General features: G+C 44.5%; 1 protein-coding gene across 3 annotated transcripts in view; it reads right to left on the bottom strand.

Moving 5' to 3' along the window:
• mylka (myosin, light chain kinase a) overlaps positions 1–19,953 on the bottom strand; it is a 132,782-nt gene that overhangs the window by 34,797 nt on the left and 78,032 nt on the right. For all 3 annotated transcript variants that reach the window (XM_042002376.1, XM_042002377.1, XM_042002378.1), the window contains exons 21-22: positions 17,697–17,813; positions 12,661–12,720 (exon numbers count right to left, since the gene is read on the bottom strand). In XM_042002376.1, coding sequence (XP_041858310.1) covers positions 12,661–12,720; positions 17,697–17,813 — 177 coding nt within the window. The remainder of the gene's footprint in view (positions 1–12,660; positions 12,721–17,696; positions 17,814–19,953) is intronic.

Here is a 19,953-nt window from a genome sequence, read left to right as displayed (position 1 = left end):
ATAAACAGTTTACGGTCGTCAATAATCAGTTTACGGTCATCAATGATCAGTTTACGGTCGTCAATAACCAGTTTACCGTCGTCAATAATCAGTTTACGGTCGTCAATAACCAGTTTACAGTCGTCAATAACCAGTTTACGGTTGTCAATAATCAGTTTACAGTCATTAATAATCAGTTTACAGTCGTCAATAATCAGTTTACAGTCGTCAATAATCAGTTTACGGTCGTCAATAAACAGTTTACGGTCGTCAATAATCAGTTTACGGTCATCAATAATCAGTTTAAAGTCGTCAATGATCAGTTTACGGTCGTCAATAATCAGTTTACGGTCGTCAATAACCAGTTTACTGTCGTCAATAATCAGTTTACGGTTGTCAATAATCAGTTTACGGTCATTAATAATCAGTTTACAGTCGTCAATAATCAGTTTACAGTCGTCAATAATCAGTTTACGGTCGACATTAATCAGTTTACAGTCGTCAATAACCAGTTTACGGATGTCAATAATCAGTTTACAGTCATTAATAATCAGTTTACAGTCGTCAATAATCAGTTTACAGTCATCAATAATCAGTTTACGGTCGACAATAATCAGTTTACAGTTGTCAATAACCAACAGTCATCAACCAGTTTACGGTCGTCAATAATCAGTTTACGGTCGTCAATAATCAGTTTACAGTCGTCAATAATTAGTTTACCGTCGTCAATAATCAGTTTACGGTCGTCAATAATCAGTTTACAGTCGTCAGTAACCAACAGTCATCAACCAGTTTACAGTCGACAATAATCAGTTTACGGTTGTCAATAATCAGTTTACAGTCGTCAATAATCAGTTTACGGTCGACAATAATCAGTTTACAGTCGTCAATAACCAGTTTACGGTTGTCAATAATCAGTTTACAGTCATTAATAATCAGTTTACAGTCGTCAATAATCAGTTTACGGTCGTCAATAAACAGTTTACGGTCGTCAATAATCAGTTTACGGTCATCAATGATCAGTTTACGGTCGTCAATAACCAGTTTACCGTCGTCAATAATCAGTTTACGGTCGTCAATAACCAGTTTACAGTCGTCAATAACCAGTTTACGGTTGTCAATAATCAGTTTACAGTCATTAATAATCAGTTTACAGTCGTCAATAATCAGTTTACAGTCGTCAATAATCAGTTTACGGTCGTCAATAATCAGTTTACGGTCATCAATAATCAGTTTAAAGTCGTCAATGATCAGTTTACGGTCGTCAATAATCAGTTTACGGTCGTCAATAACCAGTTTACCGTCGTCAATAATCAGTTTACGGTTGTCAATAATCAGTTTACAGTCATTAATAATCAGTTTACAGTCGTCAATAATCAGTTTACAGTCGTCAATAATCAGTTTACGGTCGACAATAATCAGTTTACAGTCGTCAATAACCAGTTTACGGTTGTCAATAATCAGTTTACAGTCATTAATAATCAGTTTACAGTCGTCAATAATCAGTTTACAGTCGTCAATAATCAGTTTACGGTCGACAATAATCAGTTTACAGTTGTCAATAACCAACAGTCATCAACCAGTTTACGGTCGTCAATAATCAGTTTACGGTCGTCAATAATCAGTTTACAGTCGTCAATAATTAGTTTACCGTCGTCAATAATCAGTTTACGGTCATCAATAATCAGTTTACAGTCATCAGTAACCAACAGTCATCAACCAGTTTACAGTCGTCAATAATCAGTTTACGGTTGTCAATAATCAGTTTACGGTCGTCAATAACCAGTTTACAGTTGTCATCAACCAGTTTACGGTCGTCAATAATCAGTTTACAGTCGTCAATAACCAGTTTACGGTCGTCAATAACCAGTTTACGGTTGTCAATATTCAGTTTACGGTCATCAATAACCAGATTACAGTCGTCAATAATCAGTTTACAATCATCAATAATCAGTTTACAGTCGTCAATAACCAGTTTACGGTTGTCAATAATCAGTTTACAGTCATCAATGATCAGTTTACGGTCGTCAATAATCAGTTTACGGTCGTCAATAACCAGTTTACAGTCGTCAATAACCAGTTTACGGTTGTCAATAATCAGTTTAAAGTCATCAATAATCAGTTTACAGTCATCAATGATCAGTTTACGTCGTCAATAATCAGTTTACGGTCGTCAATAATCAGTTTACGGTCGTCAATAATCAGTTTAAAGTCGTCAATAATCAGTTTACAGTCGTCAATGATCAGTTTACGGTCGTCAATAATCAGTTTACGGTCGTCAATAACCAGTTTACCGTCGTCAATAATCAGTTTACAGTCATCAATAATCAGTTTAAAGTCATCAATAATCAGTTTACAGTCATCAATGATCAGTTTACGTCGTCAATAATCAGTTTACGGTCGTCAATAACCAGTTTACAGTCGTCAATAACCAGTTTACGGTTGTCAATAATCAGTTTACAGTCATTAATAATCAGTTTACAGTCGTCATTAATCAGTTTACAGTCGTCAATAATCAGTTTACGGTCGACAATAATCAGTTTACAGTCGTCAATAACCAGTTTACGGTTGTCAATAATCAGTTTACAGTCATTAATAATCAGTTTACAGTCGTCAATAATCAGTTTACAGTCGTCAATAATCAGTTTACGGTCGACAATAATCAGTTTACAGTTCTCAATAACCAACAGTCATCAACCAGTTTACGGTCGTCAATAATCAGTTTACAGTCGTCAATAATCAGTTTACGGTCGTCAATAATCAATTTACGGTCGTCAATAACCAGTTTACAGTCGTCAATAATCAGTTTACGGTCGTCAATAATCAATTTACGGTCGTCAATAACCAGTTTACAGTCGTCAATAATCAATTTACGGTCGTCAATAATCAGTTTACGGTCGTCAATAATCAGTTTACCGTCGTCAATAATCAGTTTACGGTCGTCAATAATCAATTTACGGTCGTCAATAACCAGTTTACAGTCGTCATCAACCAGTTTACGGTCGTCAATAATCAGTTTACAGTCGTCAATAACCAGTTTACGGTCGTCAATAACCAGTTTACGGTTGTCAATATTCAGTTTACGGTCATCAATAACCAGATTACAGTCGTCAATAATCAGTTTACAATCATCAATAATTAGTTTACAGTCGTCAATAATCAGTTTACAGTCGTCAATAATCAGTTTACAGTCGTTAATAATCAGTTTATGGTCGTCAATAACCAGTTTACAGTCGTCAATAACCAGTTTACGGTTGTCAATAACCAGTTTAGGGTCGTCAATAATCAGTTTACGGTCGTCAATAATCAGTTTACAGTCGTCAATAACCAGTTTACGGTTGTCAATAACCAGTTTACGGTCGTCAATAATCAGTTTACAGTCATTAATAATCAGTTTACAGTCGTCAATGATCAGTTTACGGTCGTCAATAATCAGTTTACGGTCGTCAATAACCAGTTTACCGTCGTCAATAATCAGTTTACAGTCATCAATAATCAGTTTAAAGTCATCAATAATCAGTTTACAGTCATCAATGATCAGTTTACGTCGTCAATAATCAGTTTACGGTCGTCAATAACCAGTTTACAGTCGTCAATAACCAGTTTACGGTTGTCAATAATCAGTTTACAGTCATTAATAATCAGTTTACAGTCGTCATTAATCAGTTTACAGTCGTCAATAATCAGTTTACGGTCGACAATAATCAGTTTACAGTCGTCAATAACCAGTTTACGGTTGTCAATAATCAGTTTACAGTCATTAATAATCAGTTTACAGTCGTCAATAATCAGTTTACAGTCGTCAATAATCAGTTTACGGTCGACAATAATCAGTTTACAGTTCTCAATAACCAACAGTCATCAACCAGTTTACGGTCGTCAATAATCAGTTTACAGTCGTCAATAATCAGTTTACGGTCGTCAATAATCAATTTACGGTCGTCAATAACCAGTTTACAGTCGTCAATAATCAGTTTACGGTCGTCAATAATCAATTTACGGTCGTCAATAACCAGTTTACAGTCGTCAATAATCAATTTACGGTCGTCAATAATCAGTTTACGGTCGTCAATAATCAGTTCACCGTCGTCAATAATCAGTTTACGGTCGTCAATAATCAATTTACGGTCGTCAATAACCAGTTTACAGTCGTCATCAACCAGTTTACGGTCGTCAATAATCAGTTTACAGTCGTCAATAACCAGTTTACGGTCGTCAATAACCAGTTTACGGTTGTCAATATTCAGTTTACGGTCATCAATAACCAGATTACAGTCGTCAATAATCAGTTTACAATCATCAATAATTAGTTTACAGTCGTCAATAATCAGTTTACAGTCGTCAATAATCAGTTTACAGTCGTTAATAATCAGTTTATGGTCGTCAATAACCAGTTTACAGTCGTCAATAACCAGTTTACGGTTGTCAATAACCAGTTTAGGGTCGTCAATAATCAGTTTACGGTCGTCAATAATCAGTTTACAGTCGTCAATAACCAGTTTACGGTTGTCAATAACCAGTTTACGGTCGTCAATAATCAGTTTACGGTCGTCAATAATCAGTTTACAGTCGTCAATAACCGACAGTCATCAACCAGTTTACAGTCGTCAATAACCAGTTTACGGTCGTCAATAATCAGTTTACGGTCGTCAATAACCAGTTTACGGTCGTCAATAACCAGTTTGCGGTCGTCAATAATCAGTTTACGGTCGTCAATAACCAGTTTACGGTCGTCAATAACCAGTTTACGGTCATCAATAACCGACCAGAAAAGACCAGACGTGCTGCTGCGTTCTGGATCATCTGCAGAGGTTTAACTGAGCATGCAGGCAGGCCAGCCAGTAAGGAGTTGTCAATGCGTGAAATGACCAGAGCCTGGACCAGGAGCTGGGCCATGTGTTTAGTCAGGTAGGGTCTGATCCTCCTGATGTTGAAGAGAGCAAATCGGCAAGATCGAGCAACCGAGGCAACATGGTCCTTAAAGGTCAGCTGGTTGTCCACCATGACAGAGATATATATAGATACATACATTACAAACAAGGCTTTATTTTGCTGTGCACCTTACGCTAAGTTGGGCAAACGACGGAAGGATTTTACCGAGGCTGTGACTTCTTGTTTGACCAGACATCTATATCATCTATGATATTATCTTGATATGTAAGAAAAAGACTGTGATATCATTTTTGGGCGATATTGCCGACACTGCTGAGGAAGAAGCTGGACAAGACGGGTCGATCTGCACCTCACGTCCTGGATCCTGGACCACCAACCTTCCACAGCATGCAAGGACACGGGACTGAGTCAGACAGCTGCAGCGTGGGGTTCCACAGGGAACGCTCCTGGGTCCATTCTTCTTCACCTGCTACACTTTTCACACACCTCCACCTGTCACCTGCAGGTGGGCTACAGAGAACTTGTGTAGGGTTTTGTAGACTGGTGCCTGTGGACCCACCTTCACATCAACAGGGAGAAAACCAAAGAACTGGTGGTGGATTTCTGCAGGTGGACCAACAGCAGTGAGCATCCAGGGAATGGATGGTGCTGCTGAAGACCTTTCCTTTGTTTTGACACAAGGATAGCATCGGCCATTTTTTATGGCCGGTCTGCAGCAGCACGTCTGCTGTGGAGAGGAAGAAACTGAACAAACTGGTCAAGAAGGCCAGCTCTGGACTGGGACCTAGTAGAGGTGGTGGGAGAAATGATGCATAAGTTGTCATCCATGTTGGAGAAGAGACAGACTTCTTCATGTGTGAAGGAGCCCTATCGCAGATCCTCCTTCCTGCAGCAGTGAGACTGGAAACCAGCACAGCTCCCAGTAAAATAAAAAGACAGCAGAAATGATGTACACGTTGTAAATAACTAACACGTTCTTCTCTTTCATGTGTATATCTCAACAACAACTTTGTTTTATTTAGAATTTCTTGTGCGGTTTTTCCTGCTGCTCCAGAGTTTCCCTGCTGGGGATGAATAAAGCGCTTCTATCCATGTCAACATCTGATGTCTGATCAGACACAAACATCAGCCTTCTTTTCATTTATCATCCTTTCCTCGTCTCCATTTGGAGCAGGACACGGTCGGGAGCCTGCAGATGTTTGACTTCTTCATGAATCAGTGTTTTAGAGGAGAAGAAGAATGCAGACAGAGGAGAGGAGCGTCTCTGACGACCATATATGGCCATGCTATAAATAACTCCCTGATGCAGGAAATACTTTGTTCTCTGCTCTGATGGCTGCAGATGGAGAAATGAAGGAAGGTTCTTCTTTCCTCCCTCACAGCGGTTATTAAACTGTTGTCATCCTGAGAACTTTTCTGAGTTTCCTCAGATCTACAACCAGAAAAACATATGATCTAGTTAATCTCACTGTTCTCTGTCCTGAAGGGGGCGCTGCAGGGTCTAACATGGAGTCATTAAAGCCCCCCCACACAGGTCCGGCTGGTACTCCAGAGGTTTGTCTGCAGCAGATTGTATTTTAGTAACACCACAAAGCTACAGGTTTATCTCAGACTGGGGTTTTCTGGGTTTTCCAGACCCAAATCTGACCCTGGAACCTTTTGGTGAATTATCACGAGGATGATGGATGAAACCCGAAGAATGCAGCTGCAATAAAAGAAGGATTGAAGTGATTTGGATCGGGACAACTCGTCTGTGCTGCTGAAAATAAATCTGGAACGGCTGTAACTCTCAGAGCTGAGACATCAGGACCGGTTCCCACAGTTCCTCAGTCACTCCTGATTCAGCCTGGCTGCTGTGGTTAGAAAAAGACTTAAACCAGGAAGGTTTTTCAATCCTGTGCAGATTTTCTGCAGCAGTGAAAACCGATTCACATTTATACACCTGTATCTACAAAGATGACAGTTGTCGTCTCCTACATCTTCCATGTTGCACCACCATGTCTCTACACTAGTTCAGAAAGGACCTGGGGCACCGAAAAGGGGGGGGGGGGTAAAGGAGAAGGATTCTAGGGGCCAGAAGGGCTCATCAATGCAGCTGTAATGCTAAGAAAAATGATCTAATACTCAATGATAAACTTACAATCACGCAAACATGTTAGTTACAATGCATTTGTATCACTAAGTTTCTTTGTTTTGGAAACATTTCTGAACACCTACCCCCCCCTCTATATTTCCCTTTAATGGTTCAGTCCAGCTGCTCCACCAGCTGCTCCACCAGCTGCTCCATCAACACTACAGACAGCGAGTGGAAGGTGAGACGCAGAATGCCTCAAAAATCAGGAAGTTTAAAAAGAAAAGAAAAAGCTGAGACTGGAGAGAGAACAGAGGGGTGGACAGTACGTCACCCAGTTCTTCCAGAGACGAGGTGGTCGGTTAGTTTGTCTGACGGAAAGTTGTGGAACATCAGCTTGTTGTCTCTTCTAAACTTTGTCCATATAAGCTAGCTCACTTTGCTCCATATCAGCTCATATTCCTGAAGAAACTCTGGATTTGATTTATTTCACTGTTTTAAGTCAAATAATCAACGCAGGCAAACGATTAGCAAACTGAGACGAGAGCAGCCGAAGCAGATGCTGCCAGACCCCCCTCCCCACCTGAACACGTTCCCCACCCCACCTGAACACGTTCCCCTCCCGCCCCACCTGAACACATACCCCTCCCGCCCCACCTGAACACGTTCTCCTCCCCACCTGAACATGTTCCCCTCCCCACCTGAACATGTCCCCTCTCCCCTCCCCACCTGAACACGACCCCCTCCCCACCCCACCTGAACATGTCCCCTCCCCACCTGAACACGTTCTCCTCCCCACCTGAACACGACCCCCTCCCCACCTGAACATGTTCCCCTCCCCACCTGAACATGTCCCCTCTCCCCTCCCCACCTGAACACGACCCCCTCCCCACCCCACCTGAACATGTCCCCTCCCCACCTGAACACATTCTCCTCCCCACCTGAACATGTTCCCCACCCCACCTGAAAACGACCCCCTCCCCACCTGAACATGTCCCCTCCCCACCTGAGCACGTTCTCCTCCCCACCTGAACATGTTCCCCACCCCACCTGAACACGACCCCCTCCCCTCCCCACCTGAACATGTCCCCTCCCCACCTGAACACGTTCCCCTCCCCACCTGAACACGACCCCCTCCCCTCCCCACCTGAACATGTCCCCTCTCCCCTCCCCACCTGAACACGACCCCCTCCCCTCCCCACCTAAACATGTCCCCTCCCCACCTGAACACGTTCCCCTCCCCACCTGAACACGACCCCCTCCCCTCCCCACCTGAACATGTCCCCTCCCCACCTGAACACGTTCTCCTCCCCACCTGAACATGTCCCCTCCCCACCTGAACACGTTCCCCTCCCCACCTGAACATGTCCCCTCCCCACCTGAACATGTCCAGGTAGCCATGAGGAAGGAGGTGAGCAGCTGAGTGTTGAATTAATTGATTATTGGGGAGAAAAAAACATATAATATAAAAATCGTTCTGAATTATTAATAGTAAATAAAAAATGTTTGTATTTATTTTAGACTGATTTGAACGGTTCTCAGCTGTCTCTATAACGTAGGTCAGGTCAGTAGTTTGGACTCGTCCTCCTCTTTGCAGTAGGAACATTTCTAGAGCAGCAGACTGGGTGACGGCTTTCAATCCAACCAGAGAAATATTTACATTTTCTAGAAGATTAACCAGAAACAACCATATAGCATCATATATGTTCCCCACTAATCTAAAGCTTCACCTGTGAGTCTACAGATGTGGAGATAAATTAGACTTCATGTGTTGCTACATGAGGAGACGATGACGTGGAGGATTGGTAGTCAGATCAGTTTCCCTTCACATTGTTGGTGAAATCACTGAAAACACCTTTAAGTAAAACAAATAGGTGGAGGCCACCAGAAATAAGGATTGTGATGCTGTTACACATGACATTACATGATTAGAGATACTATATAATAGAACAGCTGATAGAGTAGAAAGCTGGACTTCAGGACTTGATAAGTGGTTTTCCAGGGAGAAAAATCCACGTTGGCTCTTGGTGAAAAACGCTGAGTAAGGACAGTGATGGTAAATGGGTATGCAAGAGTATGACTTAGCAATAATGTACCTTTACCTCTCCTTGATGTCTTATTACACAAAGTTCTACCTTTTAAAATGTGATTATTTAATTTTAAAGACCCTTCAAGCCGTTGTTTGACTGTAAATCTCCACAGTGGTTTGTTTCTGACCGTTTTACACTCATATAAAACAAACCATGTGAGGTCCTAGTTTCTGTTTCTGAGCCTACCGAATTTATTTTACCATCTGCTTCTGATTTTATTTATTTTTATTTGTTTATTGTTTTGTTTCCTCTTGTTCAGTGATAATGTTCAATGATAACACAATACAATAAATCATAAAAACGAGCGGCCATTTTGTTTTTGATGGTTTACTTGAGATTTGATTTGTTTCTCCACAGATTATAAATGCATTTCATTTTCATGGAAGAGGTTATTTTGTATTTAAGTTTTGTATTTTAAGTAGCTGATCTTGAGATAATTAATTGTTTAAGTATTTAAAAAAGAGAGATGGGTTTTGGAATATAAAGTATCTGTTTTGCAGCAAATAACTGAATCTATTCTATTCTACAGTCATTTGGCAGATGCCTTTTTTTCTCCCTACAACAGTCCTTTGTTCAAATACAAACATCATGGTTTCATTCCACAACATCATCTTGTAAGTGCAGCAGCTTCTTCAGTACTTGGTTGAGCCAAAGATCTGGACAAATCTTTCTAACTCATTTAGTTAAGCTAAATGTGGAAATTCTCCTTAAACAACTGAGTCTTTAGCTTGCTTTTAAAAGTGGATAAGGACTCTGTGGATCGGACGGAGTTTGGTAGATGGTTCCACCACCGGGGAACAACAGAGGAGAAGAGTCTAGCTACTGATGTGGCGCCACCTTGTGGTGGGAGCACTAGGCGTCTTTCACTGGCAGAGCGTAACTGTGGAGAGGGAGTGTAGCTCTGGATTAAGGAGTGGAGGTAGACCGGAGCCGTTTGGGTTATTGTTTTGTAAGCCAGAAGCAGAGCTTTTAATCTGATGCGCTGCAACTGGAAGCCAGTGGAGAGCGATTAGCAGCGGAGTGACATGAGCTCTTTTGGGCTGGTTGAAGACCAGACGTGCTGCTGCGTTCTGGATCATCTGCAGAGGTTTAACTGAGCATGCAGGCAGGCCAGCCAGTAAGGAGTTGCAGTAGTCAATGCGTGAAATGACCAGAGCCTGGACCAGGAGCTGGGCCGTGTGTTCAGTCAGGTAGGGTCTGATCCTCCTGATGTTGTAGAGAGCAAATCGGCAAGATCGAGCAACCGAGGCAACATGGTCCTTAAAGGTCAGCTGGTTGTCTACCATGACAGAGACATATATAGATACATACATTACAAACAAGGCTTTATTTTGCTGTGCACCTTACGCTAAGTCGGGCAAACGACGGAAGGATTTTACCGAGGCTGTGACTTCTTGTTTGACCAGACATCTATATCATCTATGATATTATCTTGATATTTAAGAAAAAGACTGTGATATCATTTTTGGGCGATATTGCCGACACTGCTGAGGAAGAAGCTGGACAAGACGGGTCGATCTGCACCTCACGTCCTGGATCCTGGACCACCAACCGTCCACAGCATGCAAGGACACAGGACTGAGCAACTGGAAGCCAGTGAAGCCATGGTCTCGGACTTGGAGGTGCTGGTTCTCATCCCATCTGCTTCACACTCGGCTGCGAATCACTCCAGTGAGAGCTGAAGATCACGGCCCGATGAAGCCAACAGAACCACATCATCCACAATGAGCAGAGACCCGATCCTGAGGCCACCAAACCGGATCCCCTCAACACCTCGGCTGCGCCTAGAAATTCTGTCCATAAAAGTTATGAACAGAATCGGTGACAGAGGACAGCCTTGGTGGAGTTCAACCCGCACCGAAAATGATTCTGATTTACTGCCGGCAATGTGGACCAAACTCTGGCACCGGTCGTACAGGGACCGGACAGCTCGGACAAGCAGGTCCGGCACTCCATAATCCCAGAGTACCCCCCACAGGAGTCCCCGGGGGACACGGTCGAATGCCTTCTCCAAGTCCTCAAAGCACATGTAGACTGGTTGGGCAAACTCCCATGTCCCCTCCAAGACCCTGAAGAGGGTGTAGATCCCCCTGTAGGTGGAGCACACCCTCTGGTCCCCCTTTTTGAAGAGGGGGACCACCACCCCAGTCTGCCAGTCCAGGGGAACTGTCCCTGATGTCCACGCGATGCTGCAGAGGCGTGTCAGCCAACATATAAACATAGTTAATAACATATAAAGTAAACCTACTATAAAGTATATATAAATGTATATTTGAGTTACAGCATATTCCTGTTGTCCTCTTTAAGAATCCACTGCTCAGGTTGGGTGCTCCTCCTTGTCTGAAACGTCTGAAAAACCACATCATGAGAGCTAAAATCTTTTTTTTCCTGTTTTTATTGCAATATTTAGGTTTTGTGCAGTTCGGGGAGTAATGGAAACGTACTTAGTGTACTTAGTGAATTTCACCTGAAATTCTTTTTCTTTGCCTGGGTTGTTGTCTCCATCTTGGTCTTTGTCTGGGTCATGGTCTTGGACCACGTACATTGTCTGGGCCAGGTTCCGGACCAAGAGCAGGTCCAGGTTCTGGTACTGGACGGGGCGTAAAGGTAGGTTCTGACTGTCCTCTCCTTCCAACCTGTTGCTCCTCTGACATTCATTTTGTACCACTAATGCTGTTTCCAGCTGCTTTTATGGTGCGCAGTTCATTAGCAAAAAGTGTTTTATGCTTTGAGCTGCTGTGTCTTAACTGTGACAGCTGTGTTGGATCAGTGTCTGAATCCCACCTTCTAGTGTTCACTATGTGAATAGTGCATTCGATGATAAGTGTTTTCAAGTGAGCAAAAAATGTGTCCAGTCTTTTGAAAAAATGAGTGCAAGACTTTTGGGAATTGTGTGCAAACCATGAATTATTTTGACAGCAGAGTCCTGTTTTTAAGAAAAGTGTGCCGTCATTTGGCGGCAGAGTGCAGACAATAGAATTTTGTGTCTTAACTATCCAGAAAAACTGTAATACAAGTATTAAGCAGATAAACATCTCAGGAAGCCATCAACCGATGATGATGATGATGGACACCTCTATTAATGGTCAGAGTCATGAGGATCCAGGGATAGACCCCACATTCACCTTAGAACCAGCATGAGGATCCAGGGATAGACCCCACATTCACCTTAGAACCAGCAATGAGGATCCAGAAAGAAGTGAAGCCCAACATAGTTTATGATGGGAAGAGTGAATCCTTCACTATAAAATCTCTTTCATCTTCATGGAAACCAGCAGGACCTTCATGGTTCATGTCAATCAAAGGCAGAGTCACAGGAGAAACGTTAGCAGAGTTTTTAGAGCTGAAATCAAACTTTTCACCACAAAGAGCAACAGTAAGACCTGGTTTCTGGTTCTGGCTGCTAGCTCCAGAGTTTCTGTCCCACCATGATAAGACAGACGTCTATTACACGTAGAAGTAATAATAATGTGACAGTGATGTACAGACTGATGTTTCCAGTGATACACAGAGCAGTTAAAATAGAAAGCTGCAGCTCTGAGTGTGTGTGTGGGAACCAGTGATCCCAGCCTGCAGCTCCTTATTGGGACAAAAAGGAAGAGGCTGCTGCATATTTTGGAAACTCACTCTCTGAGGTTGGAGTCGCCTTCTTGGACTTCTTGTCTGCTGGAGAGTTTTCTGCAGGATCTGTATGAGGACGACAGAAAGAGAGGAGAGAGTTTAAAAAGAGTATAAACAGCTGGACTCCAGTTAAGTGTTTACATTTATACTTTCTGCCTGAAAAACTTCCGGACTGAGTCAGTAAACAGCTGAACCACCATAAACATGTGAGAGCATCCTCATCATCAACTCTGACAGCTGATAACCGATGAAGAGGGACTAGTTCAACCACAGCACAACTCCCACTGTTTTCAGTATTGTTTTCATTTTAAACCATTAAGTTAAAAAACATACGTTTTCCCTGTTTTTGTTCCTGAAACTAAAACAAAAACTCAGACACGAAACTTCTGTTTTCTGATCTGTGCTCAGAACAGAAAAATGGAAAAAAATGAATAACCTGTTTAAATTTGATTTTGTCACATGACCTAAAATTTCTCTCTGTTTCATTTATCCAGTGCTGACTCTACATTATCTGATCGGGATAAATCACCTGATCGTCATGATAAATCACCTGATCGTCACGACAAATCACCTGATCGTCACGACAAATCACCTAATCATCACGACAAATCCCCTGATCGTCACGATAAATCACCTGATCGTCACGACAAATCACCTGATCGTCACGATAAATCACCTGATCGTCATGACAAATCACCTGATCGTCACGATAAATCACCTGATCGTCACGACAAATCACCTAATCATCACGACAAATCACCTGATCGTCACGATAAATCACCTGATCGTCACGATAAATCACCTGATCGTCACGACAAATCACCTAATCGTCACGACAAATCACCTAATCATCACGACAAATCACCTAATCATCACGACAAATCACCTGATCGTCACGATAAATCACCTGATCGTCACGACAAATCACCTGATCGTCACAACAAATCACCTAATCGTCACGACAAATCACCTGATCGTCACGACAAATCACCTGATCGTCACGATAAATCACCTGATCGTCACGATAAATCACCTGATCGTCACGACAAATCACCTAATCGTCACGACAAATCACCTAATCATCACGACAAATCACCTAATCATCACGACAAATCACCTGATCGTCACGATAAATCACCTGATCGTCACGACAAACCACCTGATCGTCACAACAAATCACCTAATCGTCACGACAAATCACCTGATCGTCACGACAAATCACCTGATCGTCACGATAAATCACCTGATCGTCACGACAAATCACCTGATCGTCACGATAAATCACCTGATCGTCACGATAAATCACCTGATCTTCACGACAAATCACCTGATCGTCACGACAAATCACCTGATCGTCACAACAAATCACCTGATTGTCACGATAAATCACCTGATCGTCACGACAAATCACCTGATCGTCACGACAAATCACCTGATTGTCACGATAAATCACCTGATCGTCACGACAAATCACCTGATCATTACGATAAATTTTTTTTTTTTTTTTTTTTGGACTTGTCCTGTCCAGCATCATAGCAGCAAAATGATAATCTGGTTGCTGTATCGTGCTGAACAAATTTGCTCTGCCAAGGGGAGGCCTATGGGTAAGGCTCCTCTTGATAATGTGATTAATTTATTTATTTATTTACTTTGAATCACGGAATCTATGTAATCTTGCTGGACCTGACCGGAGGGGACAGAAAAAGATGGAAAATAGCAAAAAGAGCAAAAGGGAAAGAAGAAAGGAGACAAAAAGATCACAGACAGAAGAAAACGACCCTTCAATCCACACCATCACCAGACAACAAACTGTTACACCTGTACATGAACACAGCAGAACATTTCCTACAACTTTTACAAAAGCAGAAACACACACACAGAAAAAAACAAACAAACAACAAAACAAACAAAAAAAAAAACAAAAAAAAAAAACAGGGCTGCCAGTCATTAAGAGTTTTTAAATAATAACCAAATCAAATCAAAAAGACATAACAGCGACCAGATACTGACTCACAGGAAAAATGCAAATTTTTTTTTTTCTTTTTCCAAGATCAAGCAGCTGCCGGCCCCGCCAGGGACCGGCCCACCCAGGGCAGCCCAAGCGAAGGGCCCAGGGCCCCAGGAGCCGAGAGGCGGCCGCCCCACCCCCCAAAGGCAGAGGGCCCGCAACATGCCTAGGAGGACCAGGCCCCCCCAGACAGCCACCCGGCGTAGGCCAGCACACACCCCGATGTTCCAGCCGCACACCCCGGGAACCAGGGTGCTATCGGCCCCCTCCCCCCACTCCCCATCTACTTCAACCTGCACCCCATATAACCCCACACTCACACCCTCCCCCGTGCCGCACCCACAATCACTCACCACCACACAATCACGCCACACACAACCCTCCCACCATGCCCCATGGGGGACACCCCAGGCGGACCAGCGGACAGCAAGCCCCAACCCCCATAGAGCCAGCAGCCCACGGGCGCAGCCACCCCGGGACCCGGCCCCGGGGCAACCCCCCCCCCCCCCCCCTGCCCACCTAAGTGGCCCCCGCCCGCCATGCCCCCCAGGTGTTTGTTTGTGTGTTGTGTTTCTTGTGTTTTGGTGTCTCGGTGCAATTAAAACTGAGAGGCGAGCAGCCACGGGGTGCATCCAAGGAGACCACTGAATGGTCTCCTCTGTTCCACCCCGCATGGCTCCACGCCTCCCAACTCCCTACGTGTGTGTGTGTGTGAGACAGAGAGAGCGGGAAGTAAGAGGGGTCCGGGGAAGCAAACTTCCCTCTGGATGATGAGCCTTTAGTGGCATTAGGCACCCCTGCTCCCCAGGAGGCCCCCCAGGGCAAGACAGGCCAGGAGAGGCCGCCCCCCACGACCGGGCCATTCAGGGACCGCAGCCAGTGAGCCGCCACCCACCCCACCTGGTCGTCAAGATAAATCACCTGATCATCACGATAAATCATCTGATCGTCATGATAAATCATCTGATCATAATAAATCATCTGATTGTCATAATAAATCATCTGATTGTCATGATAAATAATGCAATGTAATTTCATTTCATTTTTAAATTCTTATTTTATTTATTTATTTAGAATAATTGTTTATGAATTTACATAATATTGCTGGACCTGACCAGAGGGGACAAAAAATGGATAAAGAGTGAAGAGAAATGTGAGGAATGAGTACAATAAAAGCCTTTAACTAGGCTATTATTTATTATGAATTGGCTCGAATTGACCAGAGATAAGTGTGATCCTGCAAATGCGATTATGCCTCTACGGAGGCTAGAGACAGACTAGGGCGGCCATCAGCAGCAACCCTGGAGCACCAACCCAAGCCCCCCAACCATGAAGACCACCCCGGACCCACCCAGAATGTGGCAGAGGAAGGCCCAAGCCAGAACCCCGAAGGCCACAGGGCGCAGGCCTCGGCAGGTCAAGATTGGCAGTATCTGAACCCATCAGACACCGGCTACCTAGGCCGGACAAAGCCAAAGCGCAAAACATTTGGGAGGACCAGGCCCCCCCAGACAGCCACCCAGTGTGGGCCAGCACCCACCCCAATGGTCCAGCCATGCACCCCGAGTACCAGAGCACCATCAACCATATCCTCCTTCCTTCGTCCTTACCCTTGGCCCCAGTGGCACTCAGAATTTCCCCCACCGCCCCCAACACTCATGAATGTTTGGAGGTATGCGTTTGCAATTAAAACTTGATGTGGCTCCATTAAAAAGGGAAATGAACTGACTTTCCAACAATAGACAGATATGTTCACAAGTCCTTTGTTGCATGTCCGAGTGAAGTCTCAAGTCACTTCTAGTTGTAATGTAATTGAGTAAAACCACCAGAACCAGACCTTTTAGTCCCAGGTGTTTTTGTTTTTTTTAAGGAACCAAGTGAACTCTTTTAGAACACAATCCATTGGGTCTCCAGTCCAAACTCAATCAGAAAGACGAGTCCTTCAAGTCTCCTGATCCTTTGAGTCCCCCTAGTCCCCCGGGTCCCCCTAGTCCTACAAGTCCTCTGAGTTCTGACAGTCCACTTAGTCCACCTTCAAGTCCTAGTAGTCTCCCTTGTTCTACAAGTCCTCTAAGCCCCCCCTAATCCTCCTAGTCATCCAAGTACCCCTAGTCCTCCTAGTCTTTTGAGTCCTCCTAGTCCCCCTAGTCCTCTGAGTCCTTCAAGTCCTCGCAATCCTCTGAGTTCTCTGAATCCTCAGTCTTCCAAATCCTCAGAGTCCTGTGAGTCCTGCTGCAGATCCGACCTTCAATCAAGAACCATATTCAACCTGAAATCTTTCAGTTCTCCAGCTGGTCAGGGCTACATTCAGAATAGAACTGGACCCAGTTCACTGCTGTGGGTTTAACTGGGACTGACCCACCAATCACTGCAAGCTCCACCCTCACAAAATCCGTAAGATGTAACTCCCCTGCAGAACTGCAACCATAGGAGAGGCCCTCTGGAAGCCACCAGGAGCCTGCAGGGGCCTTGGGGAGCCATCAAAAGTCTCCAGGGATCTCCAGGGGCATTCCAGGAGCTTCCAGGGGTCCAAACATCAGACATCTCTGTACTCTGATTAAAAGCAACCAGCAGCTGATTTAGAGTCTGATTCCAGGAAACATTGGACATAAACAAAGTTTGTGTTGATTTCTGCTAATTACAGGATGTTGCAAGCAGAGAAGTTCCTCAGGAATCCTGGGAAATCAGAGGGAGGAGACCTGGGACGGCATTCCTGCCTTCAGGTTCCTGCTCTGAAGATATAAAGACAGAAGTTTCCAGATACAGAGTCCATAAAAAGCTAGTTACAGAGAAAAAAGAAAGCGGGAGTTTCACTCGAACCTGGATAATAAACCAGTTTAATCTGGTATGTGTGAGGACACGTGAGGAGCTATGAAGAAGTGTGAGGAGCTATGAAGAAGTGTGAGGAGGCATGAGGAGCTATGAAGAAGTGTGAGGAGCTATGAAGAAGTGTGAGGAGCTATGAAGAAGTGTGAGGAGGTATGAGGAGGTATGAGGAGGTATGAAGAAGTGTGAGGAGGTGCTGGATACTTACCGTCCACCAGAACCATACAAGAAGTGTCAGTTCTGCCCGCTGCGTTCTCAGCTCTGCATCGATACTGTCCTTCATCCTCTGGTAGAGCTTTGTTGATGGTCAGAGAGCAGAGACCTCCTGGAAAACACAACCCTACTGGTCACTGGCAGCAAACCAGTTACATTTAACCAGTCCATGAAAATGAAACAAAAACTATCTATAACAAAGCATTTACAATGAAAGCAAACAGAAAGTCACAAGAGACATTTGCAGCTCTGAAAATTACAGCTGAACCGATCAAATCAATTAAATTCAAATGCTTTGTTGTCCCCAGAGGGAAACTGAATTTGCAGTCAAAGATATCAAAAACAAAATCAGAACCAGCGGTTGTCAAAAAGACATTTACACAATCCACAACAATAGATGGAACCTCCATCAGAACCTCCATCAGAATCTCCACCAGAACCTCCATCAGTACCTCCACCAGAACCTCCATCAGAGCCTCCATCAGTACCTCCACCAGAACCTTTATCAGAGTCTCCACCAGAACTTCCACCAGAACTTCCATCAGAACCTCTACCAGAACCTCCATCAGAGCCTCCAACCAGAACCTCTACCAGAACCTCCATCAGAGCCTCCATCAGAGCCTCCACCAGAGCCTCCATCAGAGCCTCCACCAGAACCTTTATCAGAGTCTCCACCAGAACTTACATCAGAACCTCCATCAGAACTTCCACCAGAGCCTCCATCAGAACCTCTACCAGAACCTCCATCAGAACCTCCATCAGAGCCTCCACCAGAGCCTCCATCAGAGCCTCCACCAGAGCCTCCAACCAGAACCTCCAACAGAACCTCCATCAGAACCTCTACCAGAACCTCAATCAGAGCCTCCACCAGAGCCTCCACCAGAACTTTTATCAGAGTCTCCACCAGAACTTCCATCAGGACCTCCATCAGAGCCTCCATCAGAACCTCTACCAGAACCTCCATCAGAACCTCTACCAGAACCTCCATCAGAACCTCCATCAGAGCCTCCAACAGACCCTTTATCAGAACCTCCAACAGAGCTGCCATCAGAACCACCGACGGAACCTCCACCAGAGCCTCCACCAGAACCTCAATCAGAAGCTCCAGTAGGACCTCCATTAGAGCCTCCACCAAAATCTCCATCAGAACCTCCAACAGAACCTCCACCAGAGCCTTAACCAGAACCTCCATCAGAGCCTCCATCAGTACCTCCACCAGAACCTTTATCAGAGTCTCCACCAGAACTTCCACCAGAACTTCCATCAGAACCTCTACCAGAACCTCCATCAGAACCTCTACAAGAACCTCCATCAGAGCCTCCACCAGAGCCTCCATCAGAGCCTCCACCAGAACCTTTATCAGAGTCTCCACCAGAACTTACATCAGAACCTCCATCAGAACTTCCACCAGAGCCTCCATCAGAACCTCTACCAGAACCTCCATCAGAACCTCCATCAGAGCCTCCACCAGAGCCTCCATCAGAGCCTCCACCAGAGCCTCCAACCAGAACCTCCAACAGAACCTCCATCAGAACCTCTACCAGAACCTCAATCAGAGCCTCCACCAGAGCCTCCACCAGAACTTTTATCAGAGTCTCCACCAGAACTTCCATCAGGACCTCCATCAGAGCCTCCATCAGAACCTCTACCAGAACCTCCATCAGAACCTCTACCAGAACCTCCATCAGAACCTCCATCAGAGCCTCCAACAGACCCTTTATCAGAACCTCCAACAGAGCTGCCATCAGAACCACCGACGGAACCTCCACCAGAGCCTCCACCAGAACCTCAATCAGAAGCTCCAGTAGGACCTCCATTAGAGCCTCCACCAAAATCTCCATCAGAACCTCCAACAGAACCTCCACCAGAGCCTTAACCAGAACCTCCATCAGAGCCTCCATCAGTACCTCCACCAGAACCTTTATCAGAGTCTCCACCAGAACTTCCACCAGAACTTCCATCAGAACCTCTACCAGAACCTCCATCAGAACCTCTACCAGAACCTCCATCAGAGCCTCCACCAGAGCCTCCATCAGAGCCTCCACCAGAACCTTTATCAGAGTCTCCACCAGAACTTACATCAGAACCTCCATCAGAACTTCCACCAGAGCCTCCATCAGAACCTCTACCAGAACCTCCATCAGAACCTCCATCAGAGCCTCCACCAGAGCCTCCATCAGAGCCTCCACCAGAGCCTCCAACCAGAACCTCCAACAGAACCTCCATCAGAACCTCTACCAGAACCTCAATCA

Source organism: Melanotaenia boesemani, chromosome 12 (assembly GCF_017639745.1).
Source record: "Melanotaenia boesemani isolate fMelBoe1 chromosome 12, fMelBoe1.pri, whole genome shotgun sequence".
Lineage (NCBI taxonomy): Eukaryota > Metazoa > Chordata > Actinopteri > Atheriniformes > Melanotaeniidae > Melanotaenia > Melanotaenia boesemani.
Note: the sequence above shows the minus strand (reverse complement) of the source record. Positions and strands in the feature narration are given on the sequence as shown.